Here is an 11,465-nt window from a genome sequence, read left to right as displayed (position 1 = left end):
AATTATAGATTATTAATTTATAAAATTATTTAATAAAAAAATGAGTTAAATTAATTAAATTAAATAAATTAGACAGGAGGTGAATAGTAATGGACCGGTGAAAGGAGGGTGTGAAAAGCAAAGCAGATCAATTTTTTGTAACTACATTCTTGAGGAAGTGGGTCAAATTGTGCATGCCGTTTTCATTAATGCAACTCTAAGTTTACTTTTCCAATAAAACCGAAAAGACAAAATTACCCTTAATATTATCCACTATATCAAAATTTTACTTTCCAAATAAAAATGCAAAGACAAAACCACCCTCAAAATTCTCTACTATATTTCTATTTTGAAAAAATCTTTTCGTCTTCAATTTTTCCCGGGTAAATGGCAAGAAAACGAAAACAACAAGTTCCCGGCGTACTATGGCGTCTCTTCCGAAACCGAGCACGAACCCTCTCACAAACCATCCTTTCACTCCTTCCTCCTCCGCCTCCGTCCCCCGATCTCTGTCACTGCAAAGGCCACCGTTGTCTCGGCTGTTGCTCCGACGCTAGGTCGTTTCTTCTAAGACCGAACGATCCTCCTGATTACCGCAAACTTCTTGCCAACTGTTACGTCGTCGTTTCGGAAAACGCTCCTCTTATTCGCTTTTTCATTCCGCATTCTCATTGCTCACAGATTCAGGTTTTCTTAAAAATGGAGTACTTTTTTCCTTCTTCTTCTGTTTCGTTTTTCCATCATGCTTAGAATCAGCTTTTACATTGATTTGCGTTTAGTGTTTTAGATTAGTTAGGTTTGTTTAAGAAATTAGAACGCGTTTGCGTAGTTTATTTATAAGTTATTATTATTATTATTTATATAGCTTACATTCAGATTTATCATAATGCTATTTTGTTAAATCTTTGCTGAAAGGCTTTCATGATTTCTATAGCTACAGATGTTACGATACTGATACTGAATGCGGTAGTTGCGGTATAAATTAATCATAATTTATTCTTTATCATAAAAACCGTGAATAATATCGTATCCTAATACCATTTTATCACATCAGTTTTTGCATCAACGGAAGTTTTTTAAAACCTTAGTAATCATTAAACTCATGTTTGAAAGAGTTAACATAATAGTATTTCTAGAAGTTATTTTAAACATATATTTTGATGAAGTAGTCAATAGAAACGATTTACAAAGAATTTGCATCAAGTTTATTTTCGTTCTATTTTTAGTTCTAAAACATTTTTTTTTTTGTAAATCTTTAATTAAAGTTATTAACCCAAATGATCATTAAATAGTGCTTTTAGAAAACCTTTGATGTAATAATCTTTTTTATGGAGGGGAATGTGATGGAATGGAGTGATATTCCATTGTTTGGATTCCATTCTATCATTTACCACCATATCCCTTCCCCTTTGATTCAGGTGGAATTAACAATTTGCTTTATTCCATCCTAAATTTTTCAAACAATGGAATGTAACCTTTGTTCCACTCCGCTCCATTCCATTCTGCTCGGCTCTGCTCCATTATGCTCCGTTCATTTTATGATACCCAAACATAACCAGTATTGTGGAAGATAAAAGGCTTTTATTACCTATGAAGCACCGACTCCAACACGGACAGAAGGATATGATACGACAGAGACACTTCGACACCGATAATGTCAAAATATAGGACACCAACACCGTTATGTATAAGAGAGTATTTCAACTTTATTTATCCATTTATGATAAAAAAAGTTAAAAATATTAAAATAAAAAAAAATATCTTTAATTCTTTATTAATAACGTTGCTTAAAAACACGTTTAACAATTTTAAATTTGTGTGAGATTTGTCCAAAATATGTATAAAAGTGTGTTGAAGCAAAGAAAATAAAATAAAATATTGTTTGAAACACTTGTCTGAATTTTCTGACGTATGTGTTATGAGTGTCATTTGGGTGTCAACCATTGAATCGAAGAGTGTTGAAACAAAGAAAAAAAATCATTTTTTAGCGGACACTTGTCTGACTTTTCCGACACTTCTTTGACTTTTCCGACACATGTCGTACGGGTGTCATAGAAGTGTCAGACACCTACGCGTGTCGGACACTGCGACACGCCTATTCCTAGAGGCGTCCGTGCTTCATAGTTTCTTACCTTTAAGCAGCAATTGGATGATATGCATTTTTCACTTCTATTTTTGCTTGTGTTTTTGTTTTAGTTTATTTGAAAGCTGGAAATGTTTATTTTCTAAGGCATTAGGTGCTTTATTTCCTTACTTATTTGTTTTAAGCTTTTGATTGCTTTTGACTTAAGTTCCTTTTAACTTAAGAAGTGTTTTTTTAATAAGCAAATGTTAGTTGATACTGTTATGTTAATAGCTAAAATTTGAGCCCTGGAATTCATTCTAGATTAAGAAATGTTTTAAGTTCATTGATTGTGAAAATATATTTGTTTTCCTCCCATTCTATTATGGATTAATTTTTAAAGTTGAAGTCTCGAGACTGGAGTGGTTGCTTTAGGAATTTCAGTTTTTTGCTTTCAGATTGTGAGGAGCATTATTGAACTGATAATGCATCCAGAGGACCCAGCCTCTGCCAATGTGTTATGCTCTGGTTATAATAGGGTAAGCAGTCTCTTCTCTCTTTTTTACTGGTCTATGATTTTGTTGCTTATCCATGCCGCTTTTTAATTTAAGGCCTTTATTTGGTTTTGTTGTTTCAGTTGCTGTTTATATATTGAAATCTTTTGATTATTTGTTCCTATATAAATGATCCATTTTTGCCATTATTAGTGTATTCTTAAAGTTGGATTAGCTATTTCTAGAGATTGTAATGCAATGCCTTTCATTTGGTTATACCGAGATTGATTTGTTTTATTAGTTGCCCAGTTATTAGTCCTGAAATTGTCAACTTTGGTTCTGGTTATTAACCGTGAGACGAGTGGCTCTATGCATGCCATAAGCCTGCATACTTTTTGATGTTCTTTGTTAAGCTGTCTTTTAACAACTGATGTGCAAGCATGTAACAGTGTATGTAATCTCAAGCTTCTCCTTAATTTATGATATAATCAGCAGGTATTCCAGAGTTCATTATCATCCCATTATAAGGGGAAGCTCTAAGATACTGTAATATGTTCTCAAGATATTAGATGTTTTTTGTAACCCTGAAAATGGAAGGTTACTTGAAGTGCATTGGTGAATTATAATGTGAAATATCGTTAGAGTTATAATGAAGATAATGTGATATATTCTTTTGGTTAATGGTTTTACATTCATTTATTCTCAAATAACAATTTTTGTATCTGTGATAGAGTTGGTTCACCAGACTGAAGGAGGAATATCTATAAAGAAGAATAGAGGAAAACTCTGTTGTCAATCATGAAAAACAGCAATTTGCCCAAGTTCTGCCTCGCTGTAATCCTATAGAGTCAACATCGCCGCTATTTGACAACACTTCTTTTACTAAATAATGTATCATGGAATAATTGCAATTTGTTCAAATTTGGCTATGCTATAGTACTGCAACACTACTATAGCAGCTATTTGACAACACTTAGTAAAATGATTGTTCCATGCTACAAATTCCTTGGTGATGATTTTTTTTTCAGTGGCTTTTGAGGAATTCAATAGTCCTGGTCCTGGCCTCTCCTCACCACACTTTCTGATTTCAAAAATCTTTCTTTCTGTCAATTAACCTGTCCTTATATGGCTGCAGCCTAACTAACTATTAATAGCTACTCAGTATCTCATTCAATTGCATTGAGTTAGATGCTCCCCCTTTCCTTCCGAACAGAGCAGAGTCTATCTTAACTACTGGTTTGCTATCAATATGCAGAGCACATGTTCAAGCCCTAATGTGGACCTGCTATCCTGTGCATCTTGGTGTCTTCTGTTGAGTAGGGTATGCAATTATACCGAGATTTTCTTAAAAAAAATATCTATTTGTATAATATTATTTTTTTCATTCGCTTATTAAACTTAGGTAAATTTTTTTTCCATGCAGGTTGGGGATGATTTTATGGTTTACCTACTAAAGAATACATCAATATTCTTGCCAGCTTCCCATGGAAAACACTACCAGGTGGGAGGTCCTCCAATCAGCCGTCTATGCTTTGATATGTTGAACAAGTGTTCATCAAAATTTGACAATCAGCATTCTTCACTTCATAAATGCGGTAATAAGAACCCTTCATCTATGATATTCTGTGATCTCAGTAAACATTATGCACTTTCTCTCAGAAAAGATATGCATCCAGTATATTTAATTTCCTCTGGTTTCTTTAAGCTATAATGTTTTTGTTTTTAATCTCATGCACTTCTATTCCTGTATTCATTTTGCCATATTGCCAAACTATCAATTACTATACTATAATGACCAATTAAAATTACATGTTGATGCATTAACTTTTGCAATATCTAAAATATATCAGTAACTTGATAAATTCACGAATTGGTGACACTTCCATTCATTAGTTATTCTGATAAATGTTATGTGTGTTTTAGCAACATAACATTAAAATTCTTTTGCCTCTTGGTTATTGGTATGAATAATGTTGCAATAATAATGAGATGGTTTGAAACAGAAGCACAAAAGAGAAAAAGATCTGCTGATGTTGATGACACAACAGTACGAAATCAAAAGCGCCGTATTTCTTGCAATGCCAATGGCCCTGTTGGCTTTGCAAGTAATCTAGGTTTGACGGATGAGTCTTCAATGCAATTGAGTATGTATCATGGGAGCCGGAGTTATGATGTCAGTGCCTCTGAAGCTCCTAAGACTACTAGAGCTGCTAATGTTGTAAAGAAGTCAGAGTCAGAAGGGAAATCAGACTTGAATTGTGTTACAACTAGGACTGGGAAGCGATCTAGGCCATGCAGTTGGAAGAGGCGTAAATGCAAAAGGCAGAAGCAATCAACCTCCGAAGAAGATAATCTAAATATTCAATGCAATTTGACTCCTACTAATACAGATGGCATGCTTGCTAATCTACAGCATGACAACACCAGGCTAAGCTGCCATGAAAAGGTTACAAATTGTTCCTGTGAAATATTGTGAAAGCCACTTACCAACTTTGTTTTGAAATTTGGGTAGGAATTAGATATTTTATGCTACATTTTCATTTATTTTTATAGAAAGAAAATTATGGCTCTGTAGAAAAGGAAATAAACCTAGTGTATGATCTTCATAAAGTTACAAACATCAGAAACGGGAAAAAGGAAAATGTTTGTCCCCAAAAGATCTACTCAACCCTTATGCAAGCTTTTCCTTTTAATATCCCATGAACAAAGCTCACAAAGAAGCAAGGAAAACTAACCTGTCTGGATAAAGCCACTGATAGATGTTATTATCATCATATGGTTTCTTATTACTTAGCAATAGTAAAAAAAGATTTTTTAATATATATATTTTATTTATGGAACGTTTTTATGATAAAGGAGGCGGAAATAGTGAGATCTTGATGATTGATTGATATCACATTAGCCCAAGTTATTAGTAGTGAAATATAAGATAACGATGTGGTGGGGTTCTTTTTCAATCTTTGTCAATTGTAATTTTCATTTTGATTCAATAGTATACACTCTCTTGCAGATATAATTTTATGCCGTGTTATCACATCATATTTATATGCTGTGTAGCTGCAGATGTTGCAGAAATGTTCTTGCTGTGTAATCTTACATTCTCTTCCAACTGTTCCCAAGTGTACTGATATCAATAGGAAGTACATCTTTTATAATCTGGAGTCTTCACTCTCAGTTCTTCCGAAGAAACGTATCCACCAATGAGTTTTGAATCTAACATGGTGTACATACCCACCCTGAAATGATATTTTATTTATTATTCCCATTTCAATTAGTTTTACAAGCACAAGTGTAAATTGTTTTCAGAGTTCTTTTAGAACCACTTTCCCTTGTTCATGTTCCAAAGGACAATATTTTGTAAGATTTATAATTTCATAAAGCTATATTGCTCTTTCTTCTAAGTATTTCCTTCACAAATTATCTTCAGATATTTTACATTCCTTAAAGCCAAATTTGGCTTCTTCCAAATATCTCATTGGCAATATTTTTGGCTTCTCAGATGTAAATGATGGTGCTCAGCCAATGCCATGTTCCCACAGCAGTGGTTCATGTCTCATTGACTCTGCATGCCTGTAAGTTCAGGCTGGTCCTTTTGATTAAATAGTATTAGAGTATGTAATTAGAGTAGGCTCAAGACTGACACATGTCAGCTTGAGCACTGTTCAAACCTGTTATTGCAGGTCAACTAATCTGCAGTATAAAAGTAGATAGTTGTAGTGCATTGTAACTAATCAAAACAGAAATCAAAAGTTAGTTAGATTTGCAATGAAAACTTTCTTTCCCTCTATCCTTTTCTAATAAATAGCATTCGACAAAATGTTATGATGCTTTTAAGTTCACTATGTACAGGATCCCTAGTTCATTACCATGCATTTTATACTCATAATGAATGTGAAGTAAATTTTGCTCTGCATTCCAATCTCTACCTTCTTTGGAGCTTTTACTTCATGAAGCTGCTAGATGATTTATAATCTTTCTATGATTGATAGAAGATGCCTTGATCTTACTGCTTTTGCTTTGTTGTGTTAAAGGGGTCTTAGAATGAATTCACGGATAAGAAGTTCTTAGACCTGAAAGTTGAATGTTCTTTGGTACACATGTTGCTATGAAATGGGGTTTAAAGTGGTTTTTGATTGATGATTACTGTTATTTCTGAATGGCACACTATTTCTTTGAACACATAAGTTTCTATGAATGATTTCTAGATATGCTTCCTTGTGCATCAAATGAAATGTATGTTGACGCTCTTGTTTCCTTGAATGATTTCTAGATATGCTTCCTTGTACATAAGTTTCTATGAATTTATGTTGATTTCTAGATAACCTTACATTCTCTTCCAACTCTTTGAATTCAATGATTAGGCTCTTATTCCTCCAAAATTGTAATAATTGCAATGCTTTTGTAGGTATCACTCTCTTGTGAAATGGTTTAAGAATGTCATCCGTAGGGCACGGTGTTGCCAGCCTGCCAAGTTCTTGGATAAGCATTGTGTTGTTCAATCATTGGATCAACATACAGATGAAATATCTTCCTCCAGACTTGAGGTATTATATTTTTCCTAAATTTTATTATTTTGGTTGGGTCTAGAAGTTTTACAATGTCATCAAGGTTACAAGAAACTTTTTTACCTTTCTTTATATTGCAATTATTATTTCATCTTAATGAATGTGGTACTTATCGGATTATCATTTACTACAGGGCTATGTATCTGAGATAAATGCAAATAAGAAATCTCAGGAGTTTGGTACTCAACATTGCGCAGATAATGTGGAAGTAATAGATTCGCAGCGAGAGGCAGTTAAGTCAAGCTGCTCAAAAAGTCAAGTAGTATCTTTCATATGGGCTGTTTCTCGGAGTTTACTTCCTTCTGAATTACTAGGTACTCCTTCCAATTGGAGAATAATGAGAAGAAACATATCGAAGTTCATACAGTTACGGAAATTTGAAAAATTCCCTTTAAAGCTATGTTTGCATGAACTAAAAATATCAAGGTTTCCGTTCCTGTCAAATAAGTATTTCTTGAGTAGTCAAAATGCCGGGATTTTTAAATATTTAGAAGAACATGATAAAGTTCTGCATAAAGAATTCAGAAAATTGAACAGTGATGTGCAAGGTGTCAAACGTAAGCTTCTGGAGAAATGGATCTTCTGGTATTATTCTTTTCTGGTTGTGCCTTTGGTGCAAGCAAACTTCTATGTTACTGAAAGTGAGCATAGGAAACAAGACATTTACTATTATAAAAAACCAATTTGGGAGAAGTTGATTAAAACCACTATTGCTTATCTCAAAGACTCTAGCTATAGTCACTTGGATGATGTGGCCTTGCATAATATTCTTAGGAGGAGACCTTTTGGATTTTCAAAGCTCAGACTTCAACCTAAAGAAAATGGAGTAAGGATGGTGGCAAATCTTAAAGGTTCTTCAAGATTTCCATTGGTTGAGTCCACTATGGGAGTTCCATATTGCAAAACTGAAAGGAAAGAAAAACATCAGAAGATTAAGTTTGAATATTACCGATCTGTGAATTATGTTCTTCGTGATGCCCATACTATTCTTAAAGGAATTCAGTTCAAGGAGCCTCAGAGGCTAGGTTCTTCAGTATTTGATTACAATGATGTTTATAGAAGACTTTGCCCATTTTTGGTTAGCCAGAAGAAGGGATTGACACCTATGTCTTCTTTATTCATTGTTACCTCTGATGTTTTGAAAGCATTTGATTCTGTTGATCAGGAGAAGCTGCTTGACATAATGAAAGATGTTCTTTGGAAAAATAAATATTTTCTCAAACAGTATGATCAAGTTATTTGCACAAAGAAATCTTTGTGGGTTCAAAAGCAATTTACTATGCTAGACGAAACAAGCAACTCTGGCCATACACAGTTCAGATCGTTTACTTCATCCCGGCATGGTGTTTTTGTTAATCAGGTTCATTTGCACATTTTGTCACGTGTTCTGTTTTTTTGTATCACATAATGAGTTTAATTATTCAAATTTAAATGTCTTGTACTTTTCGTCGCACATTATATATATTTTGAAACTTTTCCTTACCATTGAGCGGGTATCTGTTATGTCTCTCTGTTGAGTTTTTGATGATCACCCATATTGAAGCTGACAAGTGTGAGTCAGCCATATCACTAGTTTTGATCCACCACATTAGGATCTCACTTTCGCTCCTCGGCCGAACCTAACCTAACCAAAAGACAATGGGGTATGGGTCCTTTCTCTTATATATCCAACATTTTCTCCATTTCTAGTCGATGTGAGACTTAACCACTCGCATTTGAATCCCAACAACGGTAAATAAGATATTTTAACATAATGTCAGATATTCTGAGATGTTACTTTTATCTTAACAGTCCACCTCACTAAAGCTTACTAAGCTTCAAGCTTGTTATAAGATTACAGTGCATTACCCACAAACTAAAAAAATAGAGAACCAACCAAAAATTGAGCTCCACCAGAAACAATGGCTGTGAAGACAACTCTTGGATACTGGTTAAGTCAGATATAATTACTAGTAAAATAGCCTATCTAGATAGCTGGAATGATCATCATCTTGAGAGAAATTGTGTCAAACCATCAAAGCATATCAAGGTTTGTCATTCTCAAAACCATATTTGAAGTCTCAAATTGATTATATCAATATTAGAGACACAATAACAAGGACCTCCGAAAGTAGATGGAAGTAAGTATTGCCTCTTTGTTAGTACTTACCATAGTTAGGAAGAGTTGACACTTAAATATGGTGTTAGAAGTATTTTTGATTATATGGTTGATAATTAACTAAGTGGGCAAGGCCGCTTATAATCCAAATTGCTCAAGCTTTAACATATCAGTGTTTCATTACTTTTGAAAAAAATATATTATAGTAAATTCTCTAGGACAGTTTAAAGTTTTAAGGAAAAAACTCCTATTCTCATTTTTACCTTTTTAATATATCGTAGGAGCGGCAGAGGAATGTGACAAAGAAATTGTTATTATCATATCTAACAGAGCATGTGAAGCACAATGTGTTGCAGTTTGATGGAAAATTTTACTTGCAAGGTGTTGGTATATCCCAGGGAGGAATTTTGTCATCTTTGCTTTGCTCCTTGTATTACGGGCATTTGGAGAAGAATGTAATATTTCCATTTTTTGAAAAGACAATTGAATCTGGCAATTGCAAGGAGAATAATTCTGTCCAAACCATTAGTGGTGACTCATCACCGTGTTATCTGCTAATGCGATTTATTGATGACTTCTTTTTCATATCAAACTCAAAGAAGCAGGCTGCCAGCTTTTTCTCCAGGATGAAAAGAGGGTTTCGTGGTTACAACTGCTACATGAATGAAAAAAAGTTTGGTGCAAACTTTGATGTAGAACAGACGCCAGATTCCTCATTGAACAGGGTTTATGTGGGGAAAGACAGTGCTACTTCATTTGTTCCATGGAGCGGTCTTCTTATCAATTGCTCCACTATGGAAATTCAGGCTGATTACACAAAGTTAATCTTTATTTAAAGCACTTTGATTGATCTTATGGGCATATAATGTGTATACTTGTTACTTAGTTGGAGAAGTCTTTTGTTGTTATTGTTGAAAGCTTTCTATTGTAAAGTGTTATTCATAATGTGATTTTATTTGGGCTCTTTTTCTTGGACCAACTAATTCTGTATTCAAAACAGGTACTTAAATAACCATTTAAGCTCGACGCTCACTGTTTGCTGGCAAGACAAACCAGGCACTCGTCTAAAGGAGAAGTTGCGTCTCTTTCTAAGACCTAAATGCCATCCTTTGTTCTTCGATTCAAATATCAATTCAGCAGAAGTTGTCAGATTAAATATTTATCAAATGTTTCTGATATGTGCAATGAAGTTTCATTGTTACATCCGTGACCTATCATTTATTTGCAAATTTCACAAAAGATATTGTTCGGACATTATTCAGAAATCTTTAAGGTATGGTTGTATATCATTCTGTTGGACTGTTATTACCAATTCAGTTTCTGTTGATTCTATTAACTTATTTCACGACACCAATGAGAAACAAACACAAAAAATGACCAAAGAGTATGCCATATGTATTTCTCTCTTTATACTTCAATTTTAGAATTTGTAATCATCAAGCAGTTTTTTTTTTCATTGTCAACTATCAGATACATGCACATGCTGATTAAGAGAAGAATGCATTCCATGCGTCTGAATTCTAGTATCCAACCAATTCTCAAATTGAAGAAGGGAGAAGTTGAATGGCTTGGATTTCATGCTTTTATACAAGTGTTAAAGAGAAAGGAATCACATCATAAGAAGTTGCTTGCAGTTTTGAAGTCAAAGTTGCTGTCACATAGAATTTCTGGGACTGTGTCACCTGAACTGAAGTTTGCCGTTGATGCCGAAAATTCTTCTTTGCTGTGGAAAATCAAGTATTAGTTCCTATAAAGTAAGTTGTGATGATCAAACTAGTTATTTCATATGAATCTTTTTTGAGCTCTTGGCTTTGTATGATGTAAGTGTAAATGCGGTATCAAGTTGAACTGTGGAAGAAAAAACATTGAAGACTGAAAAATAGATTTGAATGAGGTATAGTCAGTCTAGTGAATGCTGAAAGCTTGCGCGTTTTACCTTTTGTTTTGAATTGCATATCAAATGCAGATATTTCTACCATCTTGTTGTGTATGTAATATTCTAAACCACGTGTGAATGGAAAGTTGGTACAAAAATTTAAATGGTTAGGCATGCATACAGTGGTGAAAGCAAGAAAACTCATAAGCAAAGATAGGTGTCCCTATGATAAGCAAATATAGGTGTCCCTAGTATGCAACCAAAAGAGTGGGATAATAGTGAATCTCTTGATTTTTACATGTTATAAGAGTGGAGTATTCTAACTTGCCATCATTGTGCATCTCTACGAGTGTTCTAAGAATGGAGTATTCTAAGAGCGGAATTGCCATCT

The 11,465-nt window shown here is 34.0% G+C and overlaps 1 protein-coding gene across 3 annotated transcripts; it reads left to right on the top strand.

Annotated features, from left to right (window-relative positions):
* The first annotated feature begins 317 nt into the window (after positions 1-317).
* Positions 318-11,203, top strand: LOC127085572 (telomerase reverse transcriptase). Of its 3 annotated transcripts, none has more exons than XM_051026079.1 (12): positions 318-666; positions 2,500-2,580; positions 3,791-3,856; positions 3,959-4,130; positions 4,539-4,981; positions 5,599-5,725; positions 5,963-6,107; positions 6,941-7,079; positions 7,234-8,460; positions 9,480-10,018; positions 10,199-10,471; positions 10,669-11,203. In XM_051026079.1, the coding sequence occupies exons 1-12, from the start codon at positions 367-369 to the stop codon at positions 10,940-10,942; spliced, it is 3,786 nt and encodes a 1,261-aa protein (XP_050882036.1). In that variant the 5' UTR covers positions 318-366; the 3' UTR covers positions 10,943-11,203. The 3 variants fall into 3 exon arrangements, with proteins under 3 accessions (XP_050882036.1, XP_050882035.1, XP_050882037.1); XM_051026078.1 differs by having other exon boundaries at positions 5,593-5,725; XM_051026080.1 differs by having other exon boundaries at positions 609-666; positions 3,267-3,856; positions 5,593-5,725.
* The last annotated feature ends 262 nt before the right edge of the window (positions 11,204-11,465 follow it).

This window comes from Lathyrus oleraceus, chromosome 5, assembly GCF_024323335.1.
Source record: "Lathyrus oleraceus cultivar Zhongwan6 chromosome 5, CAAS_Psat_ZW6_1.0, whole genome shotgun sequence".
In the NCBI taxonomy this organism is placed as follows: domain Eukaryota; kingdom Viridiplantae; phylum Streptophyta; class Magnoliopsida; order Fabales; family Fabaceae; genus Lathyrus; species Lathyrus oleraceus.
This window is presented reverse-complemented; position numbering and strand designations above follow the sequence as displayed.

Excerpts from the sequence above, each read along its gene's own strand:
- LOC127085572 (XM_051026078.1), top strand. The coding sequence starts at position 367 with ATGGCAAGAAAACGAAAACAACAAGTTCCCGGCGTACTATGGCGTCTC. Across the intron at positions 5,726-5,962 it reads CTCAGTTCTTCCGAAGAAAC|ATATTTTACATTCCTTAAAG; the intron begins GTATCCACCAAT and ends AATTATCTTCAG. Across the intron at positions 7,080-7,233 it reads TATCTTCCTCCAGACTTGAG|GGCTATGTATCTGAGATAAA; the intron begins GTATTATATTTT and ends CATTTACTACAG.